This window comes from Anas acuta, chromosome W, assembly GCF_963932015.1.
Source record: "Anas acuta chromosome W, bAnaAcu1.1, whole genome shotgun sequence".
NCBI lineage: Eukaryota > Metazoa > Chordata > Aves > Anseriformes > Anatidae > Anas > Anas acuta.
In genome coordinates, this window is record NC_089016.1 from 3,904,968 (window position 1) to 3,923,702 (window position 18,735).

General features: G+C 56.4%; 3 protein-coding genes across 3 annotated transcripts in view; all 3 read right to left on the reverse strand.

Moving 5' to 3' along the window:
- Nucleotides 1-6,222: 6,222 nt before the first annotated feature.
- On the reverse strand, nucleotides 6,223-9,250 carry LOC137847254 (serine/threonine-protein phosphatase 5-like). The gene is made up of 6 exons (XM_068665545.1): nucleotides 9,113-9,250; nucleotides 7,933-8,020; nucleotides 7,784-7,824; nucleotides 7,499-7,677; nucleotides 6,790-6,871; nucleotides 6,223-6,327 (listed from the first exon to the last, which is right to left on the reverse strand). Exons 1-6 carry the CDS (start codon nucleotides 9,233-9,235, stop codon nucleotides 6,265-6,267), a joined length of 576 nt encoding a protein of 191 aa, XP_068521646.1. The 5' UTR covers nucleotides 9,236-9,250; the 3' UTR covers nucleotides 6,223-6,264.
- A 3,355-nt stretch (nucleotides 9,251-12,605) lies between these two features.
- On the reverse strand, nucleotides 12,606-14,801 carry LOC137846757 (maestro heat-like repeat-containing protein family member 6). The gene is made up of 4 exons (XM_068664865.1): nucleotides 14,667-14,801; nucleotides 13,815-13,929; nucleotides 13,544-13,684; nucleotides 12,606-13,015 (listed from the first exon to the last, which is right to left on the reverse strand). Exons 1-4 carry the CDS (start codon nucleotides 14,792-14,794, stop codon nucleotides 12,866-12,868), a joined length of 534 nt encoding a protein of 177 aa, XP_068520966.1. The 5' UTR covers nucleotides 14,795-14,801; the 3' UTR covers nucleotides 12,606-12,865.
- Nucleotides 14,802-14,827: 26 nt separating this feature from the next.
- LOC137847362 (uncharacterized) overlaps nucleotides 14,828-18,735 on the reverse strand; it is a 29,177-nt gene continuing 25,269 nt past the window's right edge. The window contains 6 exon segments of the mRNA XM_068665644.1: nucleotides 14,828-14,858; nucleotides 14,893-15,080; nucleotides 15,659-15,797; nucleotides 15,909-16,063; nucleotides 16,255-16,395; nucleotides 16,884-16,975. Of these exon segments, the coding sequence (XP_068521745.1) occupies nucleotides 14,828-14,858; nucleotides 14,893-15,080; nucleotides 15,659-15,797; nucleotides 15,909-16,063; nucleotides 16,255-16,395; nucleotides 16,884-16,975 (746 nt within the window).

Consider the following 18,735-nt stretch of genomic DNA (forward strand, 5'->3'; position numbering starts at 1 on the left):
GCTCTTACCTGCAGGCAGCGCAGGTGCCAGGCTGGCAGCGGGGGCTGCAGATCTCCTTCTCTCTTGGTGCAGGAATGGAGGGAGGAGTAGGAGCTCAGCCCCTGTCCCTCTTCCCCACTGCAAGCCTGGCACTGGGGCTTGAAGAAACAGGCTGGGGAGGTGGAGACTCGGCTCCCTCCTTCGTGCCTCCTGAGGGGAAGCATCCCACAGGAGGCCACGTTGTCAGGAATCCCAACACGTAGCCAAACAGAGGTCAGTGCAGTGCAGCCCTGGATTTTTAAGCAGCAGTTAAACATCTGCATGGGAAGAGGGTCTGGAGCTCTCCTCAGAAAGAAGCACAGGACTGTGCTCAAATAGCCCAGCTCGGAGGTGCTGTCCCCCATCTCTTGCCGTCTCCCCAACCCCTCATCACACAGAGCACCAGGCAATCTGCCTGTAAGGCCCGGGTCTCTCTGGGGTGGCACAGGGCCACTCCTTGTGTCTGAGGTCATTTAATACTTCGTTTTAGGACTACTTCTGAAAAACGCAATAAGAGACCCAAATCACAAGGGGGGGGTCTCACAGCTGTTTGTCTGGGCGACCCAGTACTACAGTGGAAATCCATGGATGGGCAGGCGAATCAGGCCTCTTCAGTTTCCCTCTCCTGCCATAAGGTTAGGATTCAGCGCACCTAACTCCAGAAGTCTTGCCTGGAAGTATCTCCACCTGGGCTAGATCCCCAGGTCCTCAGACAGGTGGGAAGGCCTCGGCAGGGGACCATGGGCACACCTCCCTTCGTTCCACATCAGGGTAGGATGCGGAGGACCTCATGTCCCTGTGCTGACTGTGTAGAGCGTGTGGGCAACCAGCTCATAAACAGACCATGTGCACAGAACAAGCCTCTGGACAGGGAGAATGCCATGGCAATCAGCATGTTACCCAGGGAGGAATATTAGCCAGATTTGTAGAGCTTAGGGATATTGATATGGTTTAGTGGGGACTGTTAGTGTTAGGTCAGAGGTTGGACTCAACGATCTTGAGGTCTCTTCCAACCTAGAAATTCTGTGATTCTGTGATTCTGTGGTCACAAATACCTCCAGTATCGGCGAGAATATCTACTCAAGCTCTCTGGGACTGGGTTTAGTTATCCAGTGCCCTGCTAGGAATAGGACATCCTGACAACTTCTCCAAGGTTGTCACAGAATCGTAGAATCATAGAAACATAGGGTTGGAAAGGACAACCTTTCAAGATCAAGATCACCTAGTCCAACCGTCTTCCTATCACCAATACTACCCACTAAGCTACTAAATCATATCTCGTTAAGACCAGCTCCATTCCAGCAAGTGGTCCTTGGAAGGTGCATTCATCACTACGCCACCTTTACCGTAGACTTCATGGACAAATGACAGCATTGCTCTGTGAACCCCCCCACTGCCCAAACCTGCAGGACAGAGCTGAGAGGGAGCTGTAGGAGCTGGGCTGAGCTCCAGTCCTTCCCCTGGAACCACAAGAAATGGATTCCCCAAAGAAGGGACAGCAGCGTAGAACAAGATCTGGGCCACTGCTCATGGACAGTCCCTCTACAAATATCTTCCTCTGTCAAAAATATATAATGGGAACAAGCATGCCGAATGCACATGTGGGGTGCCAGTCTTTTTTAGGGGTGATACAAAGAGCTGGGGAAATATTTATCATCACAGCATGCAGGGAGCAAGCGGTTCTTCCTGAGCAGCCTCCGGCTGGGTCAGCAAGAGCAACACTGGACTGTGACGCTGTTGGTTAGCCCCGGTAGGCAGCTAAGCACCACACAACCACATCCCGTGGCACTGAGGAGAGAAGGAAAGCAACCAAAGTTGTGCGTTGAGATAAAAATTCTTAAGCAAAGGAAAAGTGGAAGAAGAAGGACACACAGCACCATAGAAGCCGCTGTGAAGACAAAGAAGTCCTTCCCAGACAGACTCAGTACAGAAGCGTTGCAAGATTTTGTCACATTTACAAATGGGTAACGCTTAAATCTTGATTCGGGAATGATTTGCTCTATAAAAGATTTTATTTATTCATTTATTTGCTTAGGACTGTTTGCTTATTCACCTGGTAAGAAGTTAGTCTGGTAGATGGCACTGGACCAGGTTGCCAGAGAAGCTGTGGATGCCCCATCCCTGGAGGTGTTCAAGGCCAGGCTGGGTGGGACTTTGGGCAGCCTGATCTAATGGGAGATGTCCCTGTCTGTGGCAGGGGGGTTGGAGTTAAATTATCTTTAGGGTCCTTTAGGATTCTGCAATTCTGTGGATGAAATGGCATTAAATACCTGGTTGAGAAGCAGCATCCAACAGCTGAGTCTCTGGACCAGCGAACTGACATTCCCATTAGCTGTCTGCAGCTGGGGGTGTCTGCCTCTCACCTTACTTTATGGTTAGAAACCACGTGCCCCTGCATTTGGAGTCAAAACTTTGTCCCCCATAGCCCCTTGCCTTTCATACTTGGTGTTTGTTTTCTCTCAGTTTCAGTGACAGAAGGAAATTACGATTAGAAATCCTACAGCCCATGGAACCACCAGGGATAAAAGTCGGCTCCAAACCAGTGGGGTTCTCTGGATCAGGGCTTTGTTTTGTCCTCTGCTGCTCAGTGGAGGGAAGGATCACGACAGCTTACGGGATCCCCCATGGCCTCACGGCTGCCTACGGCTGCAAATGGGACCCCAGAAGGGACCGGCCAAGGCAGCACCTTCCTGACCACCTTCTTGGTGGCTGAGATGCTGTCGCGTTAAAGGGGTGTAGCTGATTAACCGTTACGGGCCCGTTTGGATTCAGAGTGCTGAACCAGTCGGACATTCACCAAAACTGGGGGTCCGTTCGGACATTCACCAAAAACGTAATAACCGCCTGGGGGTCCGCTCAGACATTCACCAAAAACGTATTAACCACCTGGGGGTCCGTTCAGACATTCACCAACAATGCATTAACCGTCTGGGGGTCTGGTTAGATTCAGAACACTGAACTATCACGGATAACCACCCTCACCCTAGTCGCATTAATGAGAGCTATCACAATGCAATCAAGTATGGTTTATTACAGCAACAGATAATCAGGTTCTTTTGGATTGCTGGTGATAGTGACTATCTGCAAAAGCAAGCTAGAATGCATGAAATACACAGGTGTTATAGGTGTTACAGATGTTATACAGGTGTTGTAGGTGTTACAGATGTTACAGATGTTATAGATGTTGTAGATGTTATAAGTGTTACAGATGTTATAGGTGTTATAGGTGTTATAGGTGTTATAGGTGTTACAGGTGTTACAGGTGTTACAGGTGCGCAGCCTAGAAATAAACGTGTTAAAAGGATCAAAGACTCTATAGAGATTTATAAGCAAATATTCAGATCTCACCCAAAGGCGTCCCAATGGGGGGGGAAGAGAGGCTCAGCCCGTCGACTGATCCCAGGAGTCAGGAGGTCCTAAGGATGTTGTATGTCCTCGGGATGGTATCTCCCCTGACAATGGTATCTCCCCTAACATCCCCTCTCTTGGGCCAATTTATATTATTTTCTATCTTTTAGGTGGAGCTTGAGTGGCTCTAGTCAAGCATATCTTAGTTATGATTGGTGTAAAGTTTTCCCGTCTCCGTTTAAAGTAATAGGCTCCGAGAAATTCAGAGCGCATGCTCAGAGAGGGGTGGTCGCACCTTGGAGGCGGGTAGCTTTTGGGATGGAGGTGTGTTTTGGTATTATAATGATATTATAATGAGCAAAAAGTACACTAGGGTACAGCATTTGTCAAAACATGACAGGTCTTTGGCTTAGGGTGGCAAAAAGTGCAGCTTTGTGCACAAGAACAATCGAGGCCCCACCTGATTACAGAGCCTAGCCGTGGTGTCTCCACTCCACTCCACGCTCCGTGGTGTTCCTTAGAGCTAGCACACCAAGTTTCCCCAGCGTGATAGCATCTAAGGTTGGGAGCCTAGGGAATGCAGTTATGCCCTACCCTGAAAGCCTCTTCAATGCTGCACCTTTTCCTTAAAAACGTGAATGTTAGTTTTATTTTTCTAGTTACTTCAGGCATTTACACCACAGATGCCTCTGATGGCCTTCCTCAAGGAAGACAGCAAGAAATCTCCTGTGTCGCAGCCAGCATGAAGCAGCACCCACGTGCCAAGGACCAGGAGGGGTCCCTGAGCAGCCCCTGCAGATGCAAAATTATCTGAGGAGCCATTCTGCAACCGCATTATTGAAACCCTTAAGTAGGACTCGATGTAGGAAGACATTAAACAAGGGAAGCACTTGGCTGGTTTGATTCTGATGAACAGAAAGGAGAAGTTTTTCCTTCTGCAAGCTGTTGGGTTCTTGCTGTGTGGGTGAAATGCTGTTCCTTCACCACCTCTAGCTTGAATCATTTTTGCAGGCGCTTCTTCCTTATGCAATCCTTTCTTTTTTTTTTTTTTTTTGACCGAACATGGACTCAAGTTGCTGGTGCTGGTGCCTGATTTTCACAGTGCCCTTTGTAAAGCACCTCACCAAAGGCCACCCGAAGTTCCCAGGTACCTCCTGGGGTTGTGGCACCCTGCCTGCCATTCTCCACTCCACCTCCTATTTGCTGCGTGTTCTGATTCTAGACCCACAAAGAAAAAAAAAATGAAGGTCTAATGGCTTAAAAGAAAAACACTGAAGCAACAGGATTACATACAAGAATATCCTCTGGGGGGGGGGGAATGCTGGCACAAAAAGGGCTCTCTATGACAAGCAGCTGCAGTTTTGCCAGGTTAAATCCAGATAATGCAAGACTTCACAACCTCACTGGGCAACCTGTGAGGAATGTTTGGAATGGAAAGCTGAGTATTTCCCTTGGGGGAAACGTTGACCCTAAAAAGGCTCTTTGCTCTGTGGAGATGCAATTCTGGGAGGTTAAAACGAGAAAAGTCGCAACATGACACGCAAAGCTTTGGAGGAAGCCTACCCGTTACACGGTGACCAACCCTAGAAATAAAAAGTCCTCAAGATCTCTGCTTGGGAGGTCACCAGTAGCTCTTGGGCAATCTCATGGATGGAGAGAGGGAAACACTTGGCTGTACTCGACAGCAACTACAGGAGATGGAGCACGGTTTTATAACCCAGCCACGAAGTCTTTACCTCCTGAAAAAACTTCCTTTCCTAGGTTTTCTGACCCCACTTTTTCAGCTGGCTCCGTTGATCCAGAGAAGAGGCCGTCGTTTTGGAGGAAAATGATGCTCTTCCAGAGATCTTGGTCATTTATTTTTCTAGGAGAGCTCTTCCTGGAGGTCCCCTTCAAAGGACATCTTTGTTCTCCCTGGGGTTGCTGGACGCATTTTGCAAGTGTCTGAGGGCTGATGTTCGGGGTCAGCTTCACACAGGCCAGAAAATGCAGCGGCTGAGATTTGGTTCCTGACCGTGTGAGTGAAGTCAGCCCATAGCAAAGGGCTTCCAAATTTGGGTTTCCAAATTTAATAATAATAATAATAATAATAATAATAATAAAATAATAATAATAATAATAATAATAATAATAATAATAATAATAATAATAATAAACGATAAATAATAATAAAAATAATAATTGTTAAATAATAAGAATAAAATAATAATAAATAATACTAATAAATACTAATAAATAAATTATTATTATTATTATTAAATAATAATAATTAAATAATGATAAATAATAATAATAAATAATAATAATAAATAATAATAATAATAATAAAGATTTCATTGAATTTTGTATTTCCAATCTCAATGGGACTGGAATTTGTTGATTTTCTCTGTGTAGTGGGTTTAATTGGCAAGGTTTTGGTAGCAGGGGGCCACAAGGGTGGTTTCTGTGAGATCTAGAAGCTGCTCCATGTTTGGGAAGCCCCCCCCCCTCAGTGCCCCCCCTCCCCAAATTGAGGCGGCTCTCCCCCCGCTTTACAATAATAACTTTATTTATTTTAACGTCTTTAATTACAGACAGTAAAACCGCCTGGCCTGGGGGGGGGGGACGACACAGCTTGGGGGGCATGCCCCCCCCCCCCCTATTGCTTATCAGGGGGAGCAGCCCCCCTCCGGGGGGGGAGGGAGGCGATCCCAGCAGCCCCCCCCCCAAGTGCCACCCCCCCTCCCCAGCGCAGCCCCCAAACTGGGAGCACTGGGAGGAGGTGGGGGGGGGGGGAGGGGTGAAAAAATAAATACAATCTTCCAATATATTAAAAACGCCCTGGGGGGGGGGGGGAGGAGGGGGTGCGGTGGGGGCGGGGAGGGGTGAGGGGGGGCACCCCTGGGTGCCACGGGGGGGTCACATCATGCCCAGCTGCAGCAGGGTGTTGGCGTACATCATGGGCTTGACATTGGGGTGAGGCTGGGGGGGGGGAAAAAGGGAGAAAAAATGGGGTTGGGGAGCCCGGGGGGGCACCCCTGAAACTGCCCCCCCCTCCCCAAATCCCACCCCCTCCTTGCACCCCCCAAAGTCACCCCCAAGCCCCCGACTTCCCCCAAAGCCCCCCCCCATAGCCCCCCACTCCCCCTGAACCCCCCCCATAGCTCCCTCTAGACCCCCCCACAGCCCCTCAAAGTCCCCCCCAATGCCCACAAACCCTCCTGTGCCCCCATCGCCCCCCCCCCCCGTTTGCCCCATAGCCTGCTAACGACCCCCATGAGCATCCCCTCCTCCCCCCCCCCCCAAAAAAAAAAATCACCCCAAGCTGGGAAAAGGAGGGAGAGGGAGGGGGGCTGGAAATTTTGGAGGGGGCTGGGGGGATTTTGGGGGAATTTTGGTTACCCAGGGGGGGTGTCTCAGATTTGGGGACCCCCCAAAACTCACCACTGCTGTGAACTGGTGGAAGTCGGGGCGCAGGTCGCCGTCTTGCAGGTGGATGTAGGAGCCCATATTGCCCATCTGGTCACTGGGGGGGGGGGGACACAGAAATTGGGGGACACCGAGAGGACCCCGCAGAGGGGGGGCAGCGAGGCCGAGAGGTGCTGGGGGAGGGAGGGGGCACGAAACCCACCCAAACCCCCAAAAAATAGGGACACGAGGACACAGGATGGGGACTCCGGCACCCCCCTGGGCAGCCCATCCCAATCCTAATATCCGTAATCCAGGGGTCCTAACATCCATAATCCGGGGGTCCTAATGTCCATAACCTGGGGGTCCTAATGTCCATAATCCAGGGGTCCTAATATGCATAACCTGGAGGTCCTAAAATCCATAATCTGGGGTCCTACTATCCATAATCCGGGGGTCCTAACATCCATAAACTGGGGTCCTAATATCCATAATCCGGGGGTCCTAACATCCATAATCCGTTTTTTAACCCAATTAAGAAGTCCCAGACGAGAGCAGCCCCTTTTTTGAGGACAAAACTGCGGGAAACGGTGCCAAAACCCTTCCCGAAACCAACGACTCCACGCCCACAGCCTTTCCCTCACCCACCCAGCCCCTCGCTATCCCGGGAGGAGCTCGGGGGTCTCCACGGGTCCCCCCCGGAGCTGGAGGGGGGGGGTGGCACAGCCCCCCCAGTGCCACTCACCAGTAGTTGGGCGCGGAGAAGACGGTGACACACTTGCCATCGTGGGCCACCTCGTAGCCTTCGGGCTTGACCTCGTGGCTCCGGATGATGTAGTCGAGGCGGTTGCGCTCCAAAAAACTTTTGGTGACGTCCGGCCCGAATTGGCAGCTCACCCCCCTCTTGCTGACCGAGCACCCGTTCTGGAAAAAGGGGAGGGGGCGTCACCGTCACGCAACCCCCCCCCCCCCAACAAGGGTTATTTTGGGGGGACCGAGCCCCGAGGTTGTAGGGCGGGGATCGACTCACCTGCGGCTGCGGGTCCGACCACAGCAGGTCGCACATGGGACCTGCAGGGGGGGTGTAGGGTTAGGGACCCCCCCCCCCCCCAAAACCCCACAGCGGGTGGGGGGGGGGGGGACACAGGGGACACGCCCCCGCTAAGCCCCGAGTCCCACCTGAGTCTGGGGGCTGCCGGTTCCTCTTGATTTTGCGGATGTCGTCGAGGGTGACGCCATCCTCGCTGAAGAGGCCGCCGTGCATGATCTGCGGGGGGGGCAGGCAGGTGGGAACGGGGACACCCCCAGACCCAAATGGGGACAGCCCCCCCCGAACCCACACAGGGACACCCCCAGCCCACACGGGGACAGCCCCCTGGATCCAAACGGGGATGACCTAAATGGGGACAGCGCCCAGACCCACGTGGGGATGCCCCCCAGACCCAAACTGGGATGCCCCCCAGACCCAAACTGGGATGCCCCCACCCCACACAGGGACAGCCCCCAAGGACCCACATAGGGACACCCCCAACCCAAACAGGGACAACCCCCCCGACCCAAACAGGGACACCCCCAACCCAAACGGGGACAACCCAAATAGGGACACCCCCCAGGACCCTGACCCCAACAGGGACATCCCGCAGACCCACATGGGAACAGCCCCCCAGACCCAAACTGGGAAACACCAGACCAACACAGGGGAGGCCCCCAACCCACACAGGGACAGCCCCCCCAGACCCTGACCCCAACAGGGACAACCCCAGACCCACATAGGAACAGCCCCCCCAGCCCCAAATGGGGACAGACCCCCCAAGACCCTACACGGGGACACCCAATGCCCCCCCGCCCACACAGGAACAGCCCCCCCAGCCCCAAATGGGGACGATCCCCAGACCCCAAATGGGGACAGTCCCCCCCAGGACCCTACACGGGGACACCCAATGCCCCCCACCCACACGGGGACAGCCCCCTGGACCCAAATGGGGACAACCCCTGGACCCCAAATGGGGACAGTTTCCCCAGTATTCCACATGGGGACACCCAATGCCCCCCACCCACACAGAGACAGCCCCCCAGACCCAAATGGGGATGACCCCAGGACCCCACACGGGGACACCCAATGCCCCCCCACCCACACGGGAACAGCCCCCCGGACCCAAATGGGGACAGTCCCCCCCAGGACCCCAGACGGGGACACCCAATGTCCCCCCACCCAAACGGGAACAGCCCCCTGGACCCAAATGGGGACAACCCCCGGACCCCAAATGGGGACAGGCCCCCCAGGACCCTACACGGGGACACCCAAGGCCCCCCCACCCACATGGGGACAGCCCCCTCGGCCCCCCCCGGGGTCACCCACCAGCACTTTGCCGTTGATGCACTGGGCCAGGGGCAGCCACTCGAAGACCTTGCTGAAGAGGGCGAACATCTGCGCCGTGTACTTGGCCTTCACCTCCCCTTCGAAGCCGTAAATCTGGTTCATGTTGTCCGTCTCATGGTTCCCTGGGGGGACACGCAGGTGGGGGGGGGGGGCCCAAAATCAGCCCCGAGGATTGGGGACACGCCAGGCAGCCGGGACAGGGGGCGAGGCGCTGAGGATGTGGGATGGGGGAGCCAGGGGGAGCGGGGTCTCTCGGTGGAGGATGGGGACGTGGGGCAAGGACGAGGCACCGGTGACATCGGCTCAGGGAATCCAGGGGATGGGGCAGCCCCAAGACGTCCCCCAAAAGGGACACGGGGCATGGCGCTGCGGCGGGGGACGTGTGGCAGCCCTACAACCAAGGACAGGGGACAAGGCCTGAAAGGCCTTGAAAGCAAAAGCTTTCCTTCCTCTTGGTTTCACAGCCTAGCAGAGCAGCTTGGTGCCATGGAGTTTTCTAACCGTTCAGTTTTCACACAAAAAAATGACACGTTCAAGCAGTGAAGAAAGAGGGCTGTTTCTTTGGGGAAAGTCCAGCAGAGGGGTTACTCGGTGGGGCCCGAGGGCTGGAGCAGGGCTCAGCACTGAGCACAGCTGCAGCAGCATAGCCAGCCGGCTCTCGGGACACGGGGCCTCCTCTCCCACACCCTCCGGAGCCGGTAACATAGTGTTTGCAGGCTGAATGTGGAGGAAGTTCTCAGGACCAGGATGGTTTCAGTCACCAGGGAGGAGACTGAAGGGCTGCTGTAGCCCTCCATGCTTCTCAGGGCTGACATGGAAAGGAACAGAGTGGAGGTCAGAGCCCGTATCACTGGGAAGCACGCCCAGGAACCCCTCCTGCCAAGGCCACCCCACCTCCTCAGCTGGGGCAGGGGTCGCAGCTCACTGCCCAGGGTCTTTTCTCCTCCCAGCCAGTTCCTGCTGATACCCCACTGCCCTCACTCACCCTTGATGATGTTCTTGAGCTTCTCCTCGCGCCCATCCACCAAGTGCTGCCCGGCAAGCCCTAGGTACACACAGCCCATCACAGATCCCGCTGGCCAGCTCGCCCCAGACACAGTCCCCCCCTCAACATCCCTGCCGGCTTGGCCATGTGTGCCCAAGTGTGACAACACCCAAGGAGGCTGCGAGGCACCCGCTAAGCTTCCCACCAGCAACCACTGCGTGGGCAGGGGGTGGGCGAGGGCAGCAGGGAGCCCCCACAGGCACTCCAGGCCCACTCTGAGCCGGCAGTGCTCTGCAGCCACGTGGCTGATTCAGCAGCAGCTGGGGCTGCGGCCAAGCTGCTGTGGGGCACAGAGGACCCATGGGGTTGTGACTCACCAATGAACCTGATGGCCGCCTCTTGCAGGGGCTCCTGGGGGCTCCGCAGGTATGGCAGGCTCTGGCACAGGTAGTCATCCACTCTGCTGCTGTGCCCCACCAGCTGGAAGAGAATAGTACATGTGGATGGGGCTGGTGCAGCCTTGCCCCTTGGCCAGGCTGGCCCTGTACGTGGGACTGGCTTCCCCTGCTGGGATAGCCTGATGCCCAACCAGCAGCCAGCTGCTGCTGGGGCCAGGCTTTGGAGGGAGCAAGGGGCAGGGTGCTGAGGTGCCACCCCGCTGCCAAGGGTCAGCTGTCGGTATGCCTGGGACCTGGGAGAGCGACGAGGCTGTCGAAGAGCCTGTACTGCTACGTGCCGGGGCGTGGAGGCAGGGGTGCGTGTATGGCTGCAGGCTGGGGGCTCTGGCCTGCAGCAGTGGCTAGAGGCAAGGGTAGCCACCCCGCACCCTGGGCCAGGGCTGGCAGGCCTTGTCTGGGCCAGGTTTTGGGAGCCCTCGGGCAGTTGTCCTTACCAGGCACTCGACAATCCTCTGTGGCTGCGCTGTCTCCAGCAGGTTCCTGAGCTGCTTCCACTTCAGGAGCTTGGCAGCACCAAGGAGGGCTTCCCGAGAGGCCTGCAGAGCAGCAGAGAGTGGGAGATGAAACCACTGCACATGGGACAGGCCCTGGTTGTCCCGCACCTTGGCGAGGCTTGGGGGCTTTCCTGGCCCTTGCTGGGGAGGTGCAGCAGCTGGGGAAGGCATCTGCCAGAGGGCTCGGTGCTCGGGCAGAGGTGTGGGGCAACCACCAGCTTCGGCACTTCATGCTGCTGGGGCTGCAGGACAGAGGTCCCCCAGAGCTGCTCATCTGCAGCCAAGGCCAGCAGGCAGCTGAAGCACTGCAGTCACTGAGGCACCAGGGCAGAAGGCAGCCAGGGACACCACGCACGGGGACCCCAGCAGGCTGTTCCCTAGGGCCTGGGCTCCAGAGCCTGCCACCGCGGACACAGGGCCAGACCCCTGCCCTGGCTGCGGCTCCCTTCCCAGGCTGGTGAGGCTGGCAGCCATGCTGGCTCCTGCAACCCCTGGCAGGGGCTGCACCCTTCTGCGTGGCCCAGGGCAGCCTGCAGGCCAGGGTTTCTGCAGTGAGCACGCTGGTGGCTCCAGGGTGCTCGTGCCCAAGAGAGCAAAGGAGCATTCAGCCTAGGCATCTGGCCGGTCCCTGTGCATAACATGGGGTCGACAACTGTTGGGCACCTCACCACTGGCCTCAGACACCTGCAGGCACAGCTGGGATGCCCGTGAAAACTCTAGTGCCTAGGTATCTGTGGCTACGCAGCACTGCTGAGCACAGCTGGGAGCAGGCAGGGCAGGTCTGGAAAATGTCCGTGCCCACCTTCTTGGCCCCTGACAGCTCTGGGGCTGCAGGAAGCCTCCCAGCGGGCTTTTCTGTGGAGGGCTGCATGCGGGGCTGGATGTGGGGCAGGGAGAGGCCCCTCCGCTCTGGCCCTCTGTGCAGGCGGAGGCGTAGTAGGGGCAAAATGGCTGTGGTGGGCCTGGTGCAGGCACAGAGGGGCTCTGCACCTTTCTTTTGGATTCGGGAGCTTCGGCCCTGAGGTGAGGCACATTCAGAGGGAGCCTTGCTAACGGCCCGTGCCCCTAATGCTCAGGCAGGCCCTCCTGAGGGGTGTTGCCCCCTCAAGTGAATGCTCAGCTTAGTGTCCCCACCTCAGCCACATGCTGGTTCTGGTCATGCAGGTGGAAGAAGAGGGGGAGGACGGTCCTCTGCACTTGCTTCTTCATCTCCATCTTATGGGTGCCCTCTGCAACCTCCATGGCATCCTTGCAGAGAAGGATGGAGAGCTCTCTCATGCAGCTGGACTCCTGGTGAGACAGAACAAGGGAGGACCTCAGTCCAGGCTCTTCCGAGCTCACAGTGAGCAAGGGGTCGGTGTGGCAGACAGGGAGACACACGCTCCTGGCTCTCACTCTGCAGTGAGCTGTGGCAGGTAGGCCAAGTGTGTGGGCAGTGCAAAATGGCTCAAGACACAGGAAGGGCAAGGCAGTGGGTTGCAGATGGTCCACCCTGGGGCTGGCAAGGGGACACATGGCAAGGGGAGAAGCGGCCATAGGCAGCGAGGGGCCGAGGAGAAGTTGCCATTGTGGAGCACACATCCGCAGGGCTCTGCACAGGGAGGGGCTTCCCCAGCGGGAGAGCCCAAGAAGCACCAACCAAAACGTTTCCAGCACGTGCCCAGGGATCGTGTCTCACAGGCCAGTGAGACACGTGGAGAGGGACGCACCACCCCCAGGCCACACTCACGTGCCCCGTGGCCAAACCTCCTGCTTGCCCACCAGACTTACGTTTTCAAAGAGGGGCAGGAGCCTGTCAGGCAGCTGCAGAGCGATGGGGCCAGCCACTTGCCCATCTGCTAGGCGCAGTGTTGCGGAGGACAGTCATGGCCTGCATACTGATGTCGCTGTTGGCATCCTGCAGTTGCTGCATGACCTCTGGCAGCAGGTCTTGCAGAGTTACTGCCTACATGAAACACAGCAGTTCTGTTTCAGAAACACCGAAGACCATCCTGGCAGAAGCCCTTTGCTTACAGCAGGCACAGCCCAGAGCAGAGGTCTGTCTCCAGGAGCGTGCTGAGGCCCCTCGAGACAGAAGGCTGCTGCCTTGGGTTGCAGAAGCAGCCACTTGTGTCAGCCTGGCCCCGTGCGGGGGCTCATCTTCCCAACCTCAGCAGGATGACTGCTCTGGGTAGAGTGCTCCTGCAGCTGAGGCAGCCCTGCGCTGGCTGGCCTGGGGCCTGGCATTGACCTCTTTCTGGCACAGCAGGAGGTGCCTTTGAGCGGACACTGGTGCCGCTCTCCTCGTGCTGCGCAGTCCAGGCAGGGGCTGCCCAGAAGCCCTCAGGGGCTGATGAAGAAGGCAGTGAGAGCAGTGGAGCCACTACTGCCCCTCCCGATTCTTGGCAAAGTCCAAGCAAGCCTCTGCGGGCAACAGCACCTGCAGCCCAGCCCCAGGCAGATGCCGCCACTTGGCCCAGATGCCCCCACTCACCAGCTTGGGTCTCGTAGACAGCGTGACGAGGCTTGTAACCGCCATCCTACGCAGCACCGAGGACTGACTGCGCAGGTGTGAATGAAGAAGGTGCGGGATGCAGTTATCAACAAGCTGCTCAAAGTCTACACAGTCCAGCAACTGAAAGACACCCAGAAGCCCAGTGAGAGCCTGGCCCAGCCGGCAGGACTCCTGGCAGCACGCTGAATCTGCCAGAGAGCCCAGAGTTTCAAGGCACCTTGGAGAGGCACCGCTTGCTGCTAGGCCCTACCTCCGTGAAGACAGCCATGGCGGTGATCTCCTCGTGCTTCTGTCTCTGCCAGAGACGTACGACTGCCTCTTCAAACACCGAGGCACCGAAGAGCGGTGCTTTGCTTCCCAGAGCCCTGGCCAGGGGAAGAACGCATTGCTAGTACCAAGCCAGGCAAACAAACCTCCTTGGGACTGTGCTGTCAGCGCTAGCTGTTATCCCATGGGCCAGACCAGGGCAAGGCTTGCATTTCTACACTCTGCTTCAGCAGCTGGTGCCATCCGCTTGAGGAGAGGCCGCCCGCCCTTCACCATCTACCTTGCCTTTGCAAACATGGAGGGTGACGAGCACAGATGTGCTCGATTCACTGAGATACGCCCTGCCTACACACAAGTTGTGGCCTTCCAACAGATGCCATTTCCTGACCACTTTGGATCCCCAGGCCACTGAGCCTTCCCACGCTCTCTGGCCACCCTTCCGGCTGCTCTGCCACACAGCTCCAGTGCAGGCTGTGGCACTGCCTGCAGAGCCAGCCCCAGCACTCTCCTGCACCACTGGTCTCCGAGGAAGGAGTGCGTTGGAAGGTGACAGGTCCTGCGAGTCCTCCTCTTGCACTGGGCAACAGCAGCCCTTCACCAAGGAGCTCTCAGAAGCAGCAGCATGGAAATCATAGAATGAATCATAGAATGGCTCAGGTTGGAAGGGACCTTAAAGATCAAAGAGGCCACTCCCCCTGCCGGTCTCTCCTGAGATCCCTCAGTCACCAACGCTGTCCCTCAGACCCCTGGGGACACCTCACCAGCCACGAGGAAGGGGATCCACCTCTGGGGGAAGAGTGCCAGGGGAGACAAGGACAACTGATGAGGCGCTCACCTAGTCAGCACAGCAACACCTGTGTGGAAGGTCTCATGTCTTAAAAGCCTGTCCCAGCCACCCTGCGTCTGGATGTCTTCAACCAAAGTGGCACCCCCCAGGTGTTGGAAAAGAGCTCTCATGGTCATCACCGCAGTCCTGCATGCAGAGCACAATGCGCGTCACATGTGGTGCCCCGGCCCTGGCTCCGGCCTGGGGCACAGACCTGGCAGAGGGGATGGAGCACCTGAGAAAGCTGCCTGAAGGCCACATGCACTCCCCCATCTGACTGCTGCCCCTGCTGAAGTCCTGCAGTGTGCACTCATGGATGGAGGAGATCTGGAAGAGCACAGCAATGTAGAGCTTGTGGAAAAGTGACTGCGCAATGTTCTTGCTGGAGGGCAGCTGGAAGATCTTGTTCATGGCGCTGGTTACCTGCAGAAAACAGTCAGGTGTAGCTCTCAGTGCACGGATGTCCCTGCAGCACTGCCAGAGCTTGCGGGTTGGGGGGTGAGGGAGGTGGGGGTGAGGCGTCGCTCTGAGCTGACGGAGGCACCGGGCCAGAGCCTGGTGCCTGGCTGCCTGGCCTGGGGCCCAGCCCCAGCGGCTCCCTGGGTTCGGCTCTGCTTTGTGGCATGGGCAAGCCAGCTTTTTGTGTCCAGAGCAAAGGGCCCAGCAGGCCCCGGGGGTCTTGCCAGCTGTCCTCAGCTCCCTGGGCCAAACCTTGCAGCCTGCTTGGGCCAGGCAGCCGCCCTGCCCGGGGCTGCCCAGCAAGGCAGGAGCAGGTGGGGAGGGAGGAGGACAGAGAGCGGCAGGGCAGGGGTGGGCTGCGTGCCTGTGCGCAGTGGGGCCCCAGCAGTGCATGTGGCCCTGCTGGGCTCTGGCTCCCAGCCCCCCTGACTGGGGAGCCCCAGGGGAGGCTGTGGACTGGGGACAGAGGAAGAGGGGAGGAGGGGATGGGGAGGGGAGTGCAGCCCCACTGGGGGTGAGCGAGGCCTGGTCCAGGAACTCACAGCCCAGGAACGGACACAGCTGTGGTGTGAGCCAAAGCCATCGTGCTCAGGCCCTATGCGTTGCTTCAGCAGGTTTCTCAGCACGTCCTCTGCAACGCAGGGCTCAGAGACCATCGTCTGCCACATGGCCGTGGCAACCCTGCAGAGACAAAGCATGCTGTCGATGGGGCCACCCCAGCCACTGCCCCTTGGCCTGTGCCGGCCCTGAGGGTCCTGAGCTGTGCCAGAGGTGGGTGGGTGGGCCCTGTACCTGTCGCACCACGGGAAGACCTCCAGCAGGCCCTGGACCGCGTGCCCAGGGTGCAAGGAGGTGATCTGGAAAAGGGTCCTCTTCAGGATGTCCAGGAGTGATTCCTTGCTGACCGTCGCCAGGCAGTCATGGATGATCTGCATGACCCGTGGCACCTGGAGGAGAGACGAGGGAGAATGGAGCAGAGCACAGCCATGGCCCCAGCTGCCACCAGCAAATGTTTCCCTCCTGTGGCTCTTTGCCAGCCCGAATGGCTGTCGGGGACTCCCAAGCCCTGGACCCGGGCCAGGGAGAACGGCCCCCGAGAGGGCAACAGCACAGGGCAATTTGTCTGCAAACTGCTAACCTCCTCCATGTCTGAGTCTGTGATCATATCCAACACACAGGCAACCACCTTTTTGTCAGAGACCCTGGGGTGTGTCATGCCCTCCAAGATAGTGAGGATGAAGTTCGTCCTCTCGACGGGGAAGAGGAAGCTGCCAAATACCTGTGAGAGGGAAGACATGTCACACAGACTGCCTTGGTGGCGGGCTGCAGCTGAGCAGCGAGGGCAGCTCTGCAGAGAGAGCCAGGGCAGTGCTGGCACTGTGCCCCCAGCACAGGCAGGAGCAAGAGCTGGCGTGGGCTTGCAAGGGCCGGCCTGGGCTGGGATGACTGTAGCCTCAGTGGCTGCGGAGAGGGAACTGCCCCGCAGGGTGAAGGCAGGTGGTGGAGGTCAGGGTCAGGGCACACTTGGCAGTGTGTAGGCAGCCAGGCCTTGTGGGTGGCCAGGACAGCTGGACCTGCAGTGCTGACGCTGGCCACTGACATTAGCCTTTGGCTGCTCCCCGCTGAGATATGGTGGCACCCTGCAGCCGGCTTGCTGGCAGGCCGTGACGGACCCTGCCTCCTGCCCGCAGTTCTTGGGGCACTGGTTCATCCAGGTCTCCTGTCAACCTCACAGCCAAGAATCCCAGGAAGGGAGGGGCTCATTACCGTCAGCTCGTTAGCAGCGTCCTTGGGCCGGAAGGTGCTTGGGCATTCCCGCTCCAGAAAGACATACGGATAGGTAGGTGTCATGAAGTGGCCTGGGCAGCAAGGCAAAAAGAGGGTGGGTGAGTGGTAGGAATGATGGAGAAGCTGCTGCTTGGAGAAGACAGCTGAGAACACCAAGCAGAGCTTGCGGCAGGGATTGTGGCAGGGCGCTGTGTCTGTCAAAGAGGGGCACTCTGTGTTGGATTAGGGTTAGGATTAGGGTTAGGGGTTAGGGTTAGGGGTTAGGGTTAGGGGTTAGGGTTAGGGTTAGGGTTAGGGTTAGGGCGTTAGGTTTAGGGTTAGGGTTAAGGTTAGCGTTAGGGTTAGGGATAGGGTTAGGCTTAGGGTTCATTAGGGTTAGGGTTAGGGCTTAGGGTTATGGTTAGGGGGTTAGGGTTCGGGTTCGGGTTTAGGGTTAGGTTTAGGCTTAGGGTTAGGGTTAGGGGTAGGGTTAGGGTTAGGGTTAGGTTTTGGGTTAGTGTTAGGGTTAGGGTTAGAGGGTTAGGCTTAGGGTTAGGGGTAGGGTTAGGGTTAGGGTCAGGGTCAGAGTCAGAGTCTGGGTAAGCGTAGTGAGATCCTCTCCTGAGCCTATGTTATTTTCCAAAGATTGATTCACGGTTTTAAGGTTTCAGGGGTAGGGCACTAGGGTTGGGTTTCAGGGTAAGTATTCTCAGGGTTTATGTTTAGGATTTTAAGTTGTTTAGGTTTGGATTTTTAACGGTTAGTATTTTAGGGATTTGGGGGCTAAGGTTTTAAGTTTTTCAGGGTTAGGGTGTTAGGGTTTTAGAGTTTATGGGTTGTAGTGTTGAAAGGTTTTTTAGGGTTAGGGTCTTAGGGTTTTCTTTTTGGTCAATTATTTAGGGTTAGGGTTTTAAAATTTTATTTTTATTTATTTATTTATTTATTTATTTTTTCAGGTTAGGTTCTCCAGGGTTAGGGTTTTGAGTGTCCTAATTTTTTGGGTTAGGGTTTGGAGCATCTTAATTTTTTGCGTTAGGGTTTTGAGCATCTTAATATTTTGTGTTAGTGCTTTGAGCGTCTTATTTTTTTGGATTAGTGTTTGGAGCGTTTTTGGGTTTAGGTTTTTGGGTTTTTAGGTTTTAGTTTTTGGGTTTAGGTTTTGAGAGTCCTATTTTTTGGGCTTGGGATTTGAACGTCTTAATTTTGTGGGCTTGGGATTTGAACGTCTTAATTTATTGGGTTAGGAGTTTTAGGCATAGGTCTTCAGGTGTTTAGTGTGGTAAATATTTTGGGTTATGTCTGTAGGGGTTTCGAGGATTTTTAGGGTTAGGGCTTGAGGCTTTTTTGTAAAGGCGGTAAGGGCTAGGGTTACAGTGCGTGCTGGTAAATGTAATTCTCGAAAACTCGGCCCGTGATTGGCTGTGCCGGCTGTCCAAGGAATGCTGGTAAATATAGTTTTCCGGCACCAGGCTTCCGGGAGGCCATGTTGGGTGCCCAGAGCATGCCTGGAAATGCAGGGTTAGGGTTCGGGTTAGGGTTAGGGCACATTTTAGCGCGACGCCGCCCGGGCACATTTAAGCGCGGCGCCGCCCAGACACATTGTACTTGTGGGGCTGGGAGGTTGTGGGGAACATCTGGAGAAGGTGCCTGTAGGGTTTGGGGGAGCACCTACAGGGTTTGGGGTGGGATCTGTGGAGCTGGGGGGGGTCTCTATGGGGCCGGGGGGGTTTTGGGGGGGTTGTGACCCTATGGGGTGCCCCCCCCCAGAGCCCCAACCCACGGCTGACCTAGCATTTTAGCATGGCCGCCGTCCACCGGCAGCTTCATGCCCGTCTTCCGCTCCCAGTGGCCC